The sequence below is a fragment of the Canis lupus genome, chromosome 3 (genome assembly GCF_048164855.1).
Source record: "Canis lupus baileyi chromosome 3, mCanLup2.hap1, whole genome shotgun sequence".
NCBI lineage: Eukaryota > Metazoa > Chordata > Mammalia > Carnivora > Canidae > Canis > Canis lupus.
Genome location: NC_132840.1, coordinates 32,262,261 through 32,279,236, shown reverse-complemented (window position 1 = coordinate 32,279,236; position 16,976 = coordinate 32,262,261). Strand labels below are relative to the sequence as shown.

The following is a 16,976-nucleotide window of genomic DNA, read 5'->3' as shown; positions in this document are numbered from 1 at the left end:
AGTCGTGGTTCGGACCCGCCCCCCGGCTCTGGCCCTGGCGGGCTGCAAACTACAACTCCCGGCAGGCCGCGCGGCGGCCGCAGGAGCCCCGAGCTCGGGGTCCTCGGTTGCCTCAGCCGGTGGTCTCTGCGCGGCAGAACGGCCTGGCTGGCGGGGGCCAGCAGCGGAGGGGTCGCAGGCAGGCTGCTACACACGCCAAGGCCGCTCAGCAGGCCACTAGCAGATAGACTCAGCGCTTCTCGAGCCCCGAACCCCGGGCCGAGCGGGCGGGACGCAAACTTCCGGGCAAGTGGAGGGGTCGACGGGGGCACTAGGGTCTGGCCGCGACCGGGGCCCCGGGCGCTTCCTGAGGCAGGGGGGGGATGGGGTGGCAGGAGGCGGGGCGGCCCTGGCCTGGCGGGGCGGGGTCACGCTGGGGGTGCGCGCCCGCCTTGCCCAGTCCGGCCCGGCCCTCCTACGCTGCCCCTGGCGAGTCTTGGTCGGGGCGCAGTGCCAGGCCCTGACGTCCGCAGCGCCCGGGCCACCAGCCCTCCGGCTCCAGTCCCGGCGGCAGGTGGTGCTCGGGCGCTGCGGCCCCTGCGCGCCCCACACTCGCTGCTGCAGCAGGCGCGAGGCCGCCAGAGCCAGAGGATCCCTGCAAGGCAGGGGGCAGGCGCCCCGGAGCGGCGCTGGCCGCGTTGGTGTTGGCATGGAAATGGGCATGTAGACGGCGGGCAGCGCGGGAGCGGACGGGTCGGCCCTGCCCGCCGCGGTCCTGTAGGACGTGCTAACTGTGCGTCTTGGCATCTCCCAGGCGCCATAGGGCTGGATGGCCCAGGGCTCGCGCTGAAGCTCAGCAAGGCTGCAGGCCAGTCCCCAGGTCTCCAGGCATCAGGGCTGCAGTCCAGTACTGTCAGGGGGTGCGGGGGGGAGGGCGCGACTGGACGGCCAGACAGGTGAGCTCTTGACAGGCTTGCGGTGTGATAGTTTGGATTTGGCTGTTGCATACTTTGGTTACTGTTTGATGTCATGTCAGAGGAGTTTTGGTTGTTTTGAGTGTGTGTGTGGGGTGGAGGGTGTGTGTGTGATAGATAATTCTGCTTGTCAGTCCTCTGCGTTCAGAAGTGATTGAAGAAATGAGGAAAGGTGCCAAACAGTTCTTCCTGGTAGGCACCTGTGGGGCTGGGGATGAGGCAGGCAAATGGAAGTCCAGGCAAACCCGGTCCTTCCTGGCAGGTCCCCTCCTGGCCTGTTGCTCCAGGTGCAACAAGTATCTGAATGCCTTGCTCCCGCTTTAGGTGCCCCTGTGACACCCCGGTCTGCATGGTGCCTGAGGGGACAAGATTCGGGGCTGAGATCCGGGTGATGACAGCCCTGCACTTACTTTAGGCCTTCGGAAGGCAGGTGTCTTCGTGTTGGGCCTCGTTGGGTTTCCTGGGCTGTCTCAGGGCTTCACCCCAGTCCCTCATGGGCCAGACTCCCCTGCACCCCCACCCAGGATGTCCACCTTGGTCTTAGCCAGAGCTGCTACATGACAGGAGCCTGTGATTCACCAAGTTTGGCCAGTCGACTGTGCCCCTCATGGTGTTGATTCAAACAGCATCATCAGGCACAGCCCGAGGCACAGGGAAAGGGGTGGCTGCTGCCTGTTGCATGTCGTGTCAGTGTCATGTAACTGTATTCTATTGAATAAAGGCAATTTGCCAACTTCCTAGCTAAGTGGGATTTAATCTTTATGGCTTTTAAAAGTTCTTCCAATAAAATATTCACAAATAGGGAAAATCTCGTATTTCTACACTGTCCTAAGGTATGTTTTGGAAATCCTTCTGCCTCCAAGAGCTGGCAGTTCCTTGAGATAAGAAAAACTATTACCCAACAGAACAGACCCAGATGTCCGCCTGTTTGGTTGAGGTGGTAAATACCAGAAGTGTAAAACTGCCTTTTAAAAACCATTTTCTCCAGACTTGCTTGCTGGCTGCCTGTTTGGTTTGCTGTGTTCTGTGTCGGCATGGCTGCTAGTTTCCAACAGGAAATCTTGGTGGCTGTCAAATTTGTGACCCGAGAAGTAGCCGCTAAATGTCTGGAATGCTGACACGAGACTGGTTTGTGTGCTAAGGTAAGTTATAGTCTTGCTAACGTGTATCTGTCCCTTGAGTCCTCACACTCTGACTGTCTTGAGTCTTTTTGCTTTTTTGAGAGTTTGAGAGAGAGTGAGCTGTTGCTTGCTCACGCACCAGTGGGGTTGAGGGCAGGGGGGGAGGGGCAGAGGACGAGGGAGAGAGAATCTTTTTTTTTTTTTTTTTTTTTTTTGGAGAGAGAATCTTAATCAGACTCCGTGGTAAGCGGACCCATAAGCTGATGGGGCTTATCTCATGAGCCTGAGATCACGACCTGAGCTAAAACCAAGATTTGGGTGCTTAACTGACTGTGTCACCCAGGCGCCCTGCTTCAGAGTGGTTTTAAACATCTGTAGTGACTGCCTCTACAGGGATTTGGGTGCTAGGCAGGGCTACAGCCTATAAGCTCTGTGGACAATGTCAGAGGACAGCATTTCTGGTAAAAGAAGAAAAATAACTCTTTGGTTGAATTTCCCACTGAAACGGGTGCTTTTCTTCTCTCTAGCCTCTCTGGGTTTGGTTGCTGCCTCCTGACTGCTGACCCTGGTCCATTTCCCACTTGCCACCTCCTCCCTGCACAGCCCGGTGGGACCTTCTGAAGTAAAGTAGTGGGTCCTAATACTAGGAGGGGTGGGCACCCGATGTCACATGGGGCATGCTCAGCGTGTGCTGGGCCCTGGGGACATCAGTGATGGAGCCCAGGCAAAGTGAAAGTGGTAGGTGTAAAGGAATGATGGAGAGACCTGGAAAGCTACCTGGCCCACGTCACGAGGGTGCTAGGATACTGTGCTGAGATGTTTCTGAGGCCCAGGAACTGAGTGCCCTGTGCCCATAGTGACATGTAGGAAGGGACAATGGGGTTGTTGGAGGTTCAGGGTCAGGCCTGAACCAAGGTGCCACCATGCTGGATGGAGATGCCAAAGCAGAGGGCAGACCTCATGACTGGTGGGGATCAGGTGCTGGAGGGGAGACAAGGGGATCCCAGGGCTAAGGCTGTGGGTGTCTCCAGAGCAGGCTGCTCCTCTGTCCTCCACCATCTTCCTCAGGGGGTGCTGGTCTGGGTACCCAAGGTGAGGGGCCGGAGGAAGCCCACGGCTCAGCGGGTCCCATCTGACTGTGTCCCACGCAGGTTTCTGGGTTCCTGTGAGGAACAGCCCTGGGAAGGCTGGCAGTTCCCCTGCTAGGCATGGGGTACAACTGATTGTGTGTGAATGCAGTGGAGGCTGGCCAGAAGCACCTCTTGCTACAGGCTGGACTGTACTGCTGCCCCACGTGGCACTGTCGTGGGCTAAAGCCCAGTCCTGGCTTCTCACAGAAACTTCTGGGCACTCTTCTACCCCGCACCTCATTTTTTGCCCATTGCCATAGAGCCAGGCCAGGCGTGGGCTACAACTCATTCTCCTTGGTTTGTCCCCTATGTCTTGTTGGAAATGATCATGCAGTGTAAGGGCAGTGGGCAGGCAGGTGTGGCCGGCTGGGCAGGTTGAGGGCATGCCATCCTGGCCCTAGAATGGCTCATGCCACTTGGGTCCTTACCTGCTCTGAGTCCTTTATTTCTGTGTGGAGCCTGTTTTGGGGCTCTGCAGATGGGCTTCTCCTGCCATCAGGGATCTTTAGTTGGCCTGTCTGCCCACACTTGTCTAGGTTTGTGGTTGCCTGGGACGAGATGCATGCTAGCTGAGTGTCGCTCAGCAAGAGCATCTGGGGAGAGCAAGGAGTAGCCCAGTGTGACCTGCCCAGTGCTGCTATTTCTGGTGGGTTCTTGGCATGAAAGAGGATCGGCAGAGGAAGGCAGGGTAGGGGGTCGGACCTGTGCATTAAGGGGCATGCCACCACGCTGCCAGCAGGCCACCAGCTCAGGCTGTGCTGCTCTGTCCAAGTCAGACATCTGTAGCAGCTGCTAATGGGCAGGCACCAGGCAGGTGGCTGAGGCCACACGTGGAGGGCCCGCTGTACCTCCTTGCCCAGGTGCAGCCCACAGGATGCCTCCCCTCATCTGCAGCTTGCTGGCATTTAAGAGTCACAGGCATTCTCGGGGGGGGGGGGGGGCGTCCATACTGTGGCTGACCTGGGCTTGGCTGTGCTCTGTGGAAGAGAGAAGTTTTTGGTAACGGAGCCTGCAGCGGTCTCAGGCCCAGGTGCCGTGCCTTAGCAAGGGCCAGAGACCAGAAGGGAAGGGGGCTGAGAAGCAGCAGTACGGGGAGGCCAAGTGGCCCAAGAGGTGAGGCTCTCGAGATGAACAAGCAATGAGGAGTTTCTTTGAGGAAAGGCTCATAATTAGTCCATGGGTTGGAAAGGTTTGTCCTAAGACATCCACCTGCTTCTGTGAAAGCCCCAGAGGTCCTGCCTGCACAAGGTGAAGCAGCAGCTGCCATAGGGAACCCGTCCAGGAGGGAGGAGAATGTGCAGACGTTGGAGCTGGCTAGGTGGTTCATACCCCTGAGAATATGAGGCGGTCATTGACTCAAACACCAGGCTGGGCATGGACTGAGGCCCAGCCCCATGGGCAGTGCCCCTTCCCTGCCTATCCTGTGCTGGACATGGGTCTTGGCGTGGACCTGGGCAGACGGTGGATGTCAGAGGGCCCGTGGGGCTCGGCCCCTGCTCCTGGCAAAACCTGGCCACTGCCCCTCCTCACTGCTCACCTGTGGCCTCAGCTGGCTGGCAGTGTTTCCTGAGGGAGCCAGGCCTGTGATATGGTGAGTGTCAGATTTGGGGGTGGGGCAGGACCCAGGACCCTGGGGAGGGGCCTAAGTAGAGGCATGATACGGTTTTCCTCCATATTGCTGGCCAGTGTCCTGTGGCCAGGCGGGGCCACTGGGCACTCATGGGAGCTGGAAGGAGCCTGTCTGCTCTTTAGCTCCTTTTCCAGCCTCAGGGCCCTGCTGGCAACACTGCAGACCACGTCCAGAAATGGCGTGCTGATTGCTCGCTTACTATCGGGGAGTCTCTGGGTCCTCTCTGAGTCCTGTTGACTTTCTCTCTTAACAGTTACTCAAATCTATTTGTGTCATTAATTTAAAAAACTTTGTTGAAGAAACACATCTAACACAGGTCCCAGGTCATAAGGGATCCAGATTTGCGAAGTGAATAGGCACGTAGTTAGCACCCAGGTCAAGACATAGCGTGTCCCTGGGTCCCAGAGCCCCTGGGGCTGCCTCCAGCAGGTTCCCTGCCGCCATCACCCTGAGTTTGCTTGCCCTGTTTGTGTACTTTCCATAAATGGATTCAGATAGCAGGCACCTGGTGGCTTTCCTTGCACATCTGCGGAGCTGGCACGTGCATCGCGTGGTGGGTTTGTGCTCCCAGGGAGTATGTCACATCTCATGACCAGTTCACCTGGAAGGGCATGGGATCAGAGCTGCTCTGTACATAGCCGCCACTGCCCTCTGGTACAAATCCGGAGTGGGTGGGCCACAATTCTCCAGGGAAGACCCCGGAAGTGGGGCCCTGAGTGACCCCAGGCACTGTCCACTGCCCTAGGGCAGCGTTCCACTCGGAGGCAGTGGCCTGGTGGCCGGAACCTGTGTTTATTAGTCTTTGGGCAGATGCCCCTTTACTCTTGGGTCACCTGCTTTGTGTCCATCTGAGTTCCCCATATGATCTAGAGACAAGCCCTCTGTGGTGCCTGCACACACTGGTTCCTGACGTCAGCGCAGTGTCACTTACCAACTGGCTGCGTGAGAGAGAGTCTGGGTTTTTGTGAAGGCTTTATTTATTTGACAGCACAAGTTGGGGGAGAGGGAGAAGCAGACTCCTTGCTGAACAGAGAACCTGATGTGGGGCTCCATCCCAGGACCCTGGGATTGTTAGCTGAGGGCAGATGCTTAACCGACTGAGCGCCCCCTGGGTGTCCCAAATCCATTAATTTTAGAACAAATGTGTACTGATGGCCGACCACCCAGAACTGGATCTCTGAGCACAGGCGGCCACTCTTTGGGTATTTGCCAAGTCTTGTTCCCTGGGGGTCCACGGGCCTCTCTCTAGGACTGCCCCTGGACCTCTGCCTGTGTTCACCACAGCATCTCATAGTGGCTGGAGGGGCCTTTCCAAAGAAGGGTCCTACCTTTCCTCCAGGACAGGTGCCATGTTGCATCTCTGCAGCTTGTGTCCCCTGCTGCTGGCCAGTAGCCAGGTGCACCTCCTTTGGGCTGTAGCACACATGCTTATCACGCTTCTCTCTGCCTCAGGGCATTTGCACATGCCCTCATGCCCCTCCCTGCCTAGCTCTCCAAGACGTGTCCCCACCTCCTCCTTCCCCCGTGTCCCTGGCAGCCCTCCCAGAACTGGTGAGAGCCTGTGTGGCCTTCTCCATGTGGCCTGAGGGTACCGTCTGCCTGCAGGTCCCGGAGCAGTCCTGCCCACCATGGACCCAGACCCCCAGGCAGGTGTGCAGGTGGGCATGCGTGTGGTACGCGGCGTGGACTGGAAGTGGGGCCAGCAGGATGGCGGTGAGGGCGGCGTGGGCACAGTGGTGGAGCTCGGCCGCCATGGTAGCCCCTCGACCCCCGACCGCACGGTAGTTGTGCAGTGGGACCACGGCACCCGCACCAACTACCGCGCTGGCTACCAGGGTGCCCACGACCTGCTGCTCTATGACAACGCCCAGATCGGTGTGTGCGGCTGTGGTGGTGGGGGGGAGGGGCTGAAGGGTCCACACTCGCTGACCCCGCCCTGCCCCCAGGCGTCCGCCACCCCAACATCATCTGCGACTGCTGCAAGAAGCACGGCCTGCGAGGCATGCGCTGGAAGTGCCGCGTCTGCTTCGACTACGACCTGTGCACGCAGTGCTACATGCACAACAAGCATGACCTCACCCACGCCTTCGAGCGCTACGAGACAGCCCACTCCCGCCCGTGAGTTCTGCCCGCTGCCCCTGTGGCCGTGCGCTGCTCTGGAGGGCTCGAGGCTTTGGTGGCACCGCCTCCCAGCTTGCCCGTGCCCCAGGTTTGGGACAAGCAAGCATGCGCCTGAGCAGGCCTTGGCCTCCTGGAGTGGTGGGGGTGGGGAGGCATTCCCCTCCGGGCTGTGGCTGGAGCCCTTTCTGAGCTGCTTCCTGGAGGAGCGGCCAAGGTCCCGGTCACCACAGAGGCCTGGCGGTCGCCACCGACCCCCACCCCCTGTGGAAGGGTAACCCAAACCAACCATTGGAGCAGGTCTGCAGGGGTGGGTGCTGTGCGCAGGGTCTTGTCCTGGCAGTGGCCCTGTAGGGGTGGAGGAGGAGGGAGCGCTGAGCGGACCTGTGTGTGGCTGTGTGGCCAGTGTCCGCCATGGGAGCCCTGGGCACCCCGTGCTGGGAACTGACCCAGAGGCACAGCTGGGGAGACGCTGTTGGCCTGCAGGGGGCCTCCTTCGCTGAGGGTGGGCAGTGGATGAAGCTGGGAGGTGTCCCCGGGGCTGGGGTGGCTGTCTAGATGCCCCGAGACCCCACCTACAAGGTCTCACACGTGGCAGGGAGTGATGCATGCTCGGTGCCAGCCACCTGCTGCCCAGAGTGGGAGCAGGGGTCGGCGGTCTGTGGCCACCTCTGGGGGAGTCCGTGTTACTGGTTCTTCTGATTCTTTGTGCCGAGCCGTACCCTGAGAGCCAGGCTATGCACTGAGCTCTGGGGACAACCCTGATAGCAGGTGGCTCATTAGGAGGCACCAGGTGTGGAGGAACAGCACGAGGCCATGCTGCAAGTGGCCTAGGGGAGGACAATAACCTGCCATGCCAGCCATCCTGGGGCAACAACTGGGTGGGCCATAGGGCTCGCACTACCTCCCTGCTTGTCGCATGGTCCAGTGCCCACTCGCTTTCTTGCAGGGTCACGCTGAGTCCCCGCCAGGGCCTCCCGAGGATCCCATTGAGGGGCATCTTCCAGGGGGCGAAGGTGGTGCGGGGCCCTGACTGGGAGTGGGGTTCGCAGGATGGTGAGTGAGGGTCTGGGCTGCCGGTGGCCGTGGCTAAGCTTCCTGGCACAGGCTGAGCCTGCAACAGGGCCCTTGTCTCCCCAGGAGGGGAAGGGAAGCTGGGCCGAGTGGTGGACATCCGTGGCTGGGATGTGGAGACGGGCCGGAGTGTGGCCAGTGTGACGTGGGCTGATGGCACCACCAATGTGTACCGTGTGGGTCACAAGGGCAAGGTGGACCTCAAGTGTGTGAACGAGGCAGCTGGTGGCTTCTACTACAAGGAGCACCTCCCGAAGCTTGGTAGGGGTCCCAGGGATGGCACCCTGCCTGCCCAGCTACCCTCCTGCCCTTGCTGTGTCCTGGGGCAGTGCTGGGTGGGGGCTGACCTGTGACATGGCCGGGGGTGGGGGATGCTGCCGAGGTGGGATGCCACTGAGGAGGGGGGCCTGTCGCCCACCCCCAGGTAAGCCAGCAGAGCTGCAGCGCAGGGTGAGTGCCGACAGCCAGCCTTTCCAGCACGGGGACAAGGTTAAGTGTCTGCTGGACACAGACATCCTGAGGGAGATGCAGGAAGGCCACGGCGGGTGGAACCCCAGGATGGCGGAGGTGAGCCGCCCCACCCGCTGAGCCCCCTGTGCCCTTCCTGTCCCTGTGTCCTCTGGACCCCCAGCCCTCCCGCTCCACCCAGCCACAGCCTCCGTGACCCGCCACAGTTTATCGGACAGACGGGCACCGTGCACCGCATCACGGACCGTGGGGATGTGCGTGTGCAGTTCGGCCGTGAGACCCGCTGGACCTTCCACCCTGGGGCTCTCACCAAGGTGCATGGGGGGCTGGGCTGAGCCCCAACTGTTCGCTTCTGCACCCCGTCTGTGTACCTGCTCGGCTCTGGGAATGCCCTTCTCCAGCCCTGAAGGAAGAGGGGAGGGCTTCATGGGGTCTAGAGGGGCTGAGTTGCACAGGGAGGGGACTCAGTCATGAGAGTGTGGTGCTGGGGGAGGCGGGGGCTGGCAGCCCAGGCCCTGGCCTTTCTCCTCCTGGCCTGAGGGACCCACTGCAACATTAGAGGTGGGAGGTGACTTTCTAAAATGTCCTGGTGGGTGTGGTGTGGGGAGCACGTGGGACTGGTGGGGAGGCCCTTGAGGAAGAGGGTGAACACTTAACCAGGCAGTGGGCACAGGGCTGGGTATAGTGAGTGCTGCTGGGGAGCAGGGTGGTTTAGTTGGGGGCCCTGGCTGAGGGCTTATACCCCTCTCGCTGGCTCTGGACCTGGAGTCCTGGCCTGGGGGTTGCGGGATGTCAGAAGTCAGACAGGGGAGGGCACAGGTGTGGAGAAGTGGCCAGGAAAGGCTTGGGGATGGGGGAGGAATGGTTCCTGACCCTGCCTCCCACGGCTCTTGTGCCAGGGCCCCACCCCCATCCCCTGGGCTGGTCCGGACTAGTTTTGGCCATGCCGTCTGCTCCTCTGTCAGTGTGTAGGGACAGGCCTGCCTTGGCCTTCACCCATGTCGGCTTTGGTCTGGTCTGGATGCCACTGCCCAGTTCTATGGCTGTCACTCCCATGGCTCTGGGGCTGGCTACCCAGGGCTGCCCTGGTCACTTGTGGCCCTCATCCAGCTCTCAGATGGGGGCTGGGGTCAGGTTCACGCCTGTCAGTCCTTTGGAGCTCCGTGGAGGTGCCTTCCCACCCCATGGCCTTGGGCAGCCACACATGCTTGGGGGTGCCCCTCATGTGCCCCTCTCTCTCACTCAGCACAATGCCTTCTGGGTGGGCGATGTGGTACGGGTCATCGATGACCTTGACACAGTGAAGCGGCTGCAGGCTGGGCATGGCGAGTGGACAGATGACATGGCCCCCGTGAGTACTGTTGATCCCACCCCCACCCCACCTCTCTCACCTGGTGGGAGATCTGCCCATGACCCTCCTCTCTCCCCACCTAGGCCCTGGGCCGCATTGGGAAGGTGGTGAAAGTTTTCAGAGACGGTAACCTGCGTGTGGCAGTCGGTGGTCAGCTGTGGACCTTCAGCCCCTCCTGCCTGGTGGCCTACCGGCCTGAGGAGGATGCCAACCTGGATGTGGCCGAACGTGCCAGGGAGAACAAAAGTGGGTGTGCCCACCTTGGGTGGCCGGCAGGAGGCAGGGCTGCCTTTGGCCTCCACTTAACTGAAGCCCTGCCCCACCCAGGCTTCCTGAGTGTTGCTCTGGAGAAGCTTCGAGCCCAGAAGAGTGACCTGGAGCACCCAGGGAGACTGGTGGTGGAGGTGGCCTTGGGCAGTATGGCTGGGGCTCTGGACCAGCTGAGGCGGCACCCAGAGCAGGCAAGGCCCTGACACTCGCCCTACCTGCCATCCTCCCTTCCACTGGCCTGCCCCAAGGATGGGCTGGAGGGCTGGGGACTGACCTGCTGGCTCTCCTGGTAGGTGGACACCAAGAACCAGGGCAGGACCGCTCTGCAGGTGGCCGCCTACCTAGGCCAGGTGGAGCTGGTGCGGCTGCTGCTGCAGGCACGAGCGGGCATGGACCTGGCAGATGATGAGGGCAATACGGCGCTGCACTATGCAGCCTTGGGGTGAGGCCCTGGCAGGGACACGGTGGGGGCTGGGGTGCAGGTCCAGCCAGTAGGCACAGGACCCTCCTGCTTCCTCTTCTGTCAGGAACCAGCCTGAGGCTGCCCGGTTGCTCCTGAGCTCCGGGTGTGGGGCCAATGCTCTTAACAGCACCCGGAGCGCAGCACTGCATGTGGCTGTGCAGAGGGGCTTCCTGGAGGTGGTGAAGGTCCTCTGTGAACGTGGCTGTGACGTCAACCTGCCTGTAAGTGCGGAGTCCTTTGGCTGTACCCCTGGGCCCAACGATACAGTGGCATTTACCTTCCTGCTGGGTGACCGTTGACCACTGCCGGCAGGATGCACACGCGGACACACCTCTGCACTGTGCCATCTCGGCGGGCGCCGGCGCCAGCGGCATCGTGGAGGTCCTCACTGAGGTGCCAGGTGTTGATGTCACGGCCACTAACAGCCAGGGCTTCACCCTGCTGCATCACGCATCCCTCAAGGGCCACACGCTGTGAGTGTGGGGTGGGTGCAGCTGGTGGCCAAGCTCCCGTGGTGCTGCTGGGACACTGAGGCCATTCCGGACCCCAGACATGTCTCCCTGCTCCCACAGAGCTGTCAGGAGGATTCTAGCTCGGGCACGACAGCTGGTGGACGCCAAGAAGGAGGATGGCTTCACAGCCTTACACCTGGCTGCCCTCAACAACCACCGGGAAGTGGCCCAGATTCTGATCCGAGAGGTGTGGACCAGCACAGGGCCTCGGGGGCCAGGGCTGACCTGGGGTCCCTGGGCTGAGCCTTTACCTCTTCTCAGGGCCGCTGTGATGTGAACGTTCGCAACCGTAAGCTCCAGTCCCCCCTGCACCTGGCCGTGCAGCAGGCTCATGTGGGGCTGGTGCCGCTGCTAGTGGACGCGGGCTGCAGTGTCAACGCCGAGGATGAGGAAGGGGACACAGCCTTGCACGTGGCCCTGCAGCGTCATCAGCTGCTGCCCCTGGCAGCAGATGGGGCCGGGGGGGACCCAGGGCCCTTGCAGCTGCTGTCCAGGGTGAGGAAGTGTGGATCTGGGTACTGAAGAGGTGGGCCAGAGAGCCTGGCTGCAGGCCAGAAGTGGGGCCTGAGGGACTGGCCACCTCCACTGTGGGTGTCTGACCAGGGAGCCAGGCCTTCTTGGGGGTGGGTGAGTCCAGGGGACTGCGGTTTGCTAAAGATGTTTTCTGTGACCTCAGTCACCGCAGAGTGGCCCAGGTTCCCTGAGAAGATGTGCTCCTGGCCGGCTTGGGAAGAGGGGATAGGGCACACACAGCAGGGCAGGGTGGGGTCCATCAGAACTCTGCCCCTACCCCGGAGTTCCCTGGCTGGGCGCTTGGCCCGGCCACCTGCCTCCCTCCTGTTCCAGCAGCCTCACACCGAAGCCCCAGGGGCCGGGTGCTGGGAGAGGCTCCTGCATGCCCAGGGCCTGCCTTCACCGGCCTGCCTGTGTCTGCCGTCCAGCTCCAGGCCTCAGGCCTCCCGGGCAGCGGGGAGCTGACGGTGGGAGCGGCGGTCGCATGCTTCCTGGCGCTGGAGGGCGCCGACGTGAGCTACGCCAACCACCGCGGCCGCAGCCCGCTGGACCTGGCCGCCGAGGGCCGTGTACTCAAGGCCCTGCAGGGCTGTGCGCAGCGCTTCCGGTGAGCCCGGCGGGGTGGGGGGCGGGCCCCGGTGCCCCGGGCCCGTTCAAGCCCCCTCCTCCAACCGCAGGGAGAGGCACGCGGGCGGCAGCGGGGGTGCGGCCCCGGGCCCGAGGCTGGTGCTTGGCACCCCCAACACCGTGACGAACCTGCACGTGGCTGCGCCGTCGGGGCCCGAGGCCGCCGAGTGCCTGGTGTGCTCGGAGCTGGCGCTGCTGGTGCTGTTCTCGCCGTGCCAGCACCGCACTGTGTGCGAGGGTGAGTGCGGGGGGCCGGGGGGCATGTCCCCGGTCCCCTTGGGCCCGCCCAACCGGGCTCCGGCTTCCTCTCCCCTCCCCCGCCCCCCGCAGAGTGCGCTCGCAGGATGAAGAAGTGCATCAGATGCCAGGTGGTCATCGGCAAGAAGCTGCGACCAGGTGGGTGGCTCAGCCCCGCCTGCTTCTGTGCGCACGTCCCGCCCCCGCCGCCCCGCCCCTGACCCCGATCCCCCCGGCAGACGGCACAGAGGTGGCCAGCGCGACCCCCGCGTCCGGCCCGCCGCGGCAGCTGGTGGAGGAGCTGCAGAGTCGCTACCGGCAGATGGAGGAGCGCATCACCTGCCCCATCTGCATCGACAGCCACATCCGCCTCGTGTTCCAGTGCGGCCACGGCGCGTGCGCACCCTGCGGCGCCGCGCTCAGCGCCTGCCCCATCTGCCGCCAGCCCATCCGCGACCGCATCCAGATCTTCGTGTAGCCCGTGCCCCCCCCCCCCCCCCCGCACTCCCGGCCGCGCCCCGCCACGTTCCGGAGCCACGTCCCGCCGTCGCCTTCGCAAGCCCCCACCACGTGTTTTATAAAAAGATTCTCGGACTTTTACGTCTGTTGCCTGCCTGGGGCGGGGTGGGGGCGGGTGGCGCAGGTCCGCTGCTGCCCTGGCTCTGCGCTCTGGACCGGCCCCCGCGTCCAGCGGTGTCCAGCGTCCACCGTCCTGGCCTGGGTTCGTGGAAGGACGGCGCCCAGGAGCGTGATGTCCCCCGGAAGCCAAGGCTTGGCCATTACCCCAGTGTCTGTCGGGGGCGGGGGGGGGGGGGGGTGTGTGTCTCCCTCCGACCCCTGCCCCTTCCTCCTCCCCTGGGCAGGCTGTGCAGTCGCCTCTGACCCAGGGAGTTGGGGGAGGTGTTAGTTTTCGGCCTGAGACCCCTAGGGTCTTGGGACCATGGAGCGTGGGAGGCAGACACAGGGCAGGAGGACCTCCTGTGGGGGCAAATATTTAGCCTTGGAGAGCGGGGCGCAGCTCTCGCCTGGGCTCTGGCTGGCAGGGCGCTTTCCAAGAACCACCCGGAATGCTCCCCCAGAGCCTCAGGGCTGTCGGCCAGCAACTTGGCACTGACCCCGCTGGCCCGCTGTGCTGCTGTCACTGGGCGCCAGGCCTGGATGGAGAATGGGGACAGCCAAGCCCCCCAGCTGGTCTGGCCCTCTGCCTCTCCCTCTGCTCCCTGTCCCTCTGGCCAGGCGTCCCCAATCCCAGGTCCCCCAGCCCCGAGGGGCCCACACCAATAACCCTTTGAGGCTGGAGGCTTCCGGCCTCAGGACGCTGTTTCCTCGCCTTCCCATCCGGCTGTTCCAGACCTTGGCCCCAGCCAGGGGAACAGTTCTTGGCTCCCACAGCCGCCGCACTCCATGAGCTTCCCCACTAGCTCCCATGGGGTCTCTTCCCGCCAGCTCCCGCATCTGGGTCCTCCCTGGCACCATCCCCATTCCGCCTGCCCCCTCCCCCGCGTCTCGCCCCGACCTCTTCCCTGCCCAGTGCCCAGTACTCCACTCTCCTCATCCCCACCCCTCTCAGAGACCTGGTCAGGCAGCTCCAAGGGCAGGGGACAGGTCCCAAGTTGGCTAGAATGCAGGCTCCACTCCCAGGTCTCATTCAGGAGTAGGGGGACTGGGGGACACCCCATCCAGGAAAAGAGCTCTCTCAGGACCCCAACTGACTACCCTTCCCTGGGCCTGAGCCTCTGGCATCTGTCCCTTTCCTTGCTGCTGGGCCCTCCTCGTCCCCCCCTCCCCAAGTGACCCCGCCCAGCAGGCCCTGCCCAGGCTGCTGCCACCGACCCACAGGCCCCGGGTCCGCACTCCAGGCAGGCGGCGGGGCTGTCCTGACGGCGGGGACGGCCAGCTGGTTCCCTTCAGGGGCGCGCCTCCCCCAGCACCCACCCCTGTAACCGGAGCCGACTGCAGCGCCTCCCCGCCCAGCCCCAGTGGGCTCTAGGCCCCGACAGCGAGTCCGCAGGCGCCATGGGCCTCGGGGCCTGCGTGTCCTCAGCAGCGTCGGGGGCCCAAGCCCAGGCTCGCTGGCTGGGAGCTGTGCTGGGCGCCCTGTGCCTGTTGCCGGTGCTCCTGCTGCTGGCGCGGCCCGGGGCCCCTGCAGCCCGGCTGGGGGCCAGCGCAGCGCAGGTGAGAGCAGCCGGGGATGGGCAGAGGGGCCAGCGGCCTGAGGGTCCAGGAGCCTGCATGTCCCTGGTTGGGGGGAGGGAAGGGGGAGGGGGAAGCCGGCATCAGGCCTCCGGCTCCACCCACTCGGACCCCGCCTGTGGTCAGTCACCTTCCCCCCCACCCAGGCTGTAAAGTAACACCGTTGCCGGGTGAAAAACCTGAAAATGCAGAGACCAAAAAAGGTCCCTGAACCACGCACCCCGCCCCATTTTCTTTAGTTCTTTCTCTGAGTGTTTTCAGATGTGGGGATGATCCCTACTTCCTCCCCAAGAGTACTCGCTTTCCTTGAAGGGAGACCTCGCCGCACCCTACCCTGTGGGTGTCTTCGCCACCCCAGGACCCAGTCCCCTGCCCCTCCAGGCACCCCGCAGACGCCGCTACACGCTGACCCCAGCCAGGCTGCGCTGGGACCACTTCAACCTCACCTACAGGTGTGACCGGGGGCCCAGATGGTGGGGCTGAGGGAACTTGCCCAGCCTGGCCGCCACCCCTGACCTTGACCCCCATCCCAGGATCCTCTCCTTCCCACGGAACCTGCTGAGCCCCAGTGAGACCCGGCGGGGCCTGGCCACTGCCTTTCGCATGTGGAGTGACGTGTCCCCCTTCAGCTTCCGAGAGGTGGCCCCTGAGCAGCCCAGCGACCTGCGCATAGGTGGGCGCCGTGCCCCCGCCCCCACCTGGCCCTGTGGCCCCCTCTCAGCCCTGTGCTCCCCCAGGCTTCTACCCGGTCAACCATACGGACTGCCTGGTCTCCGCGCTGCACCACTGCTTCGATGGCCCAACAGGCGAGCTGGCTCACGCCTTCTTTCCCCCGCACGGCGGCATCCACTTTGATGACAGCGAATACTGGGTCCTGGGTCCCACACGCTACAGCTGGAAGAAAGGTGATGGCCTGGCCTCCTGTGGGGCCCTCTGCACCTCGGTGGGCAGAGCAGGAGGGCTTTGGGGGTGGTGGCTGCGATTTGGGGTTGAGGAGGCAGGAAGAAGAGGCTGGGAGGAGGCCATAGGCCTGGGTTCCAGGAGCCCCGAACCACCCCCCACCCCCGCCCCCTGCTGCTGGAGAGGGAGCTGGAGTTACATTCCTGGGGGCCGAGCTCACTGCCTCTGCTGGCCTGGAACATTCTTATCTTCCCATGGCTGTGCTGAGGGAGGCTCTGTGGCCACACTGCAGATGTGGCCATGGCAAGTGAGGCTGGTGGGCAAAGCTGGGAGAGCTGGGCCAGGGTTCGAGGGCCTGACCCACGGGACCTGCAGGCGTTTGGCTCACTGACCTGGTGCACGTGGCGGCCCATGAGATTGGCCATGCGCTGGGCCTGATGCACTCACAGCATGGCCGGGCGCTCATGCACCTTAATGCCACTCTGCGTGGCTGGAAGACCCTGTCGCAGGATGAACTGTGGGGGCTGCACCGACTCTATGGTGAGTGCTGTGGGCAGGTGGGCAGGCCAGCGGGCTGGCAGGCCGGCCCTAAGGCCATGTTGCCCTCCTGCAGGCTGCCTAGACCGGCTGTTCGTGTGCACATCCTGGGCTCGGAGGGGATTTTGTGACACCCGCCGGAGGCTCATGAAGAGGCTCTGCCCCAGCAGCTGTGACTTCTGCTATGGTGAGGCTGGGTCCCAATTCCTGGCTTGGGTCTGGTCAGAGGCAGGGCACTATGTGGCCCCTCTGACCCCTCTTCCCCCACACCGAATAGAGTTCCCCTTCCCCACGGTGGCCGCCACTGCACCACCACCCAGGACCAAGACCAGGCTGGTGCCTGAGGGTCGGAATGTGACCTTCCGATGTGGCCAGAAGATCCTTCACAAGAAAGGCAAAGTGTAGTGAGTGGCCCTGCCCCATGACCCCGAGGGGGGGCAGTGGGGGCTCAGGACCCTGGCCAGCCCTCCTACCCTCCTCGCAGCTGGTACAAGGACCAGGAACCCCTGGAGTTCTCCTACCCTGGCTACCTGGCGCTGGGCGAAGCACATCTGAGCATCATTGCCAACGCCATCAACGAGGGCACGTATACGTGTGTGGTGCGCCGGCGGCAGCGTGTGCTCAGCACCTACTCCTGGCGAGTCCGAGTGCGGGGCTGAGTGTCCTGCCAGGCTGAGGCTGCTGATAAAGCACTTATTCTCTGAAGTCTGCGCAACCTTTCTTGGAAGGGAGGGGGATCAGCTTTGGGCTCTGTGGGGTGGGGCCATTCAGCCTGTGCTCAGCTTGACGTGGGGAGCCTGGGGCCAGGACTCCTGACTTCCCTGCAGTGGCCTGGGGTGTGGGTGCAGTCCTCAGAAGCCAAGGCCAAGAGGGTTTTTC

General features: G+C 63.1%; 2 protein-coding genes across 18 annotated transcripts; both read left to right on the top strand.

Moving 5' to 3' along the window:
• Nucleotides 1-39: 39 nt before the first annotated feature.
• Nucleotides 40-13,066, top strand: MIB2 (MIB E3 ubiquitin protein ligase 2). Of its 14 annotated transcripts, none has more exons than XM_072820090.1 (22): nt 42-285; nt 1,278-1,379; nt 1,942-2,095; nt 2,602-2,696; nt 6,440-6,709; nt 6,781-6,952; nt 7,902-8,008; nt 8,093-8,287; nt 8,451-8,593; nt 8,713-8,808; nt 9,741-9,845; nt 9,929-10,091; nt 10,173-10,306; nt 10,409-10,557; nt 10,643-10,799; nt 10,891-11,051; nt 11,151-11,277; nt 11,352-11,585; nt 12,032-12,210; nt 12,281-12,468; nt 12,561-12,626; nt 12,707-13,066. In XM_072820090.1, the coding sequence occupies exons 5-22, from the start codon at nt 6,463-6,465 to the stop codon at nt 12,943-12,945; spliced, it is 2,862 nt and encodes a 953-aa protein (XP_072676191.1). In that variant the 5' UTR covers nt 42-285; nt 1,278-1,379; nt 1,942-2,095; nt 2,602-2,696; nt 6,440-6,462; the 3' UTR covers nt 12,946-13,066. The 14 variants fall into 14 exon arrangements, with proteins under 14 accessions (XP_072676192.1, XP_072676191.1, XP_072676195.1 ...); XM_072820094.1 differs by having other exon boundaries at nt 43-285; nt 6,440-6,492; nt 8,701-8,808; XM_072820082.1 differs by having other exon boundaries at nt 43-285; nt 8,701-8,808.
• A 1,244-nt stretch (nt 13,067-14,310) lies between these two features.
• Nucleotides 14,311-16,802, top strand: MMP23B (matrix metallopeptidase 23B). Of its 4 annotated transcripts, none has more exons than XM_072820112.1 (8): nt 14,311-14,642; nt 14,973-15,112; nt 15,194-15,333; nt 15,398-15,565; nt 15,936-16,100; nt 16,174-16,284; nt 16,375-16,501; nt 16,582-16,802. In XM_072820112.1, the coding sequence occupies exons 1-8, from the start codon at nt 14,484-14,486 to the stop codon at nt 16,754-16,756; spliced, it is 1,185 nt and encodes a 394-aa protein (XP_072676213.1). In that variant the 5' UTR covers nt 14,311-14,483; the 3' UTR covers nt 16,757-16,802. The 4 variants fall into 4 exon arrangements, with proteins under 4 accessions (XP_072676213.1, XP_072676214.1, XP_072676216.1 ...); XM_072820113.1 differs by having other exon boundaries at nt 14,328-14,642; nt 15,467-15,565; XM_072820115.1 differs by lacking the exon at nt 15,936-16,100 and having other exon boundaries at nt 14,337-14,642; nt 15,467-15,565.
• The last annotated feature ends 174 nt before the right edge of the window (nt 16,803-16,976 follow it).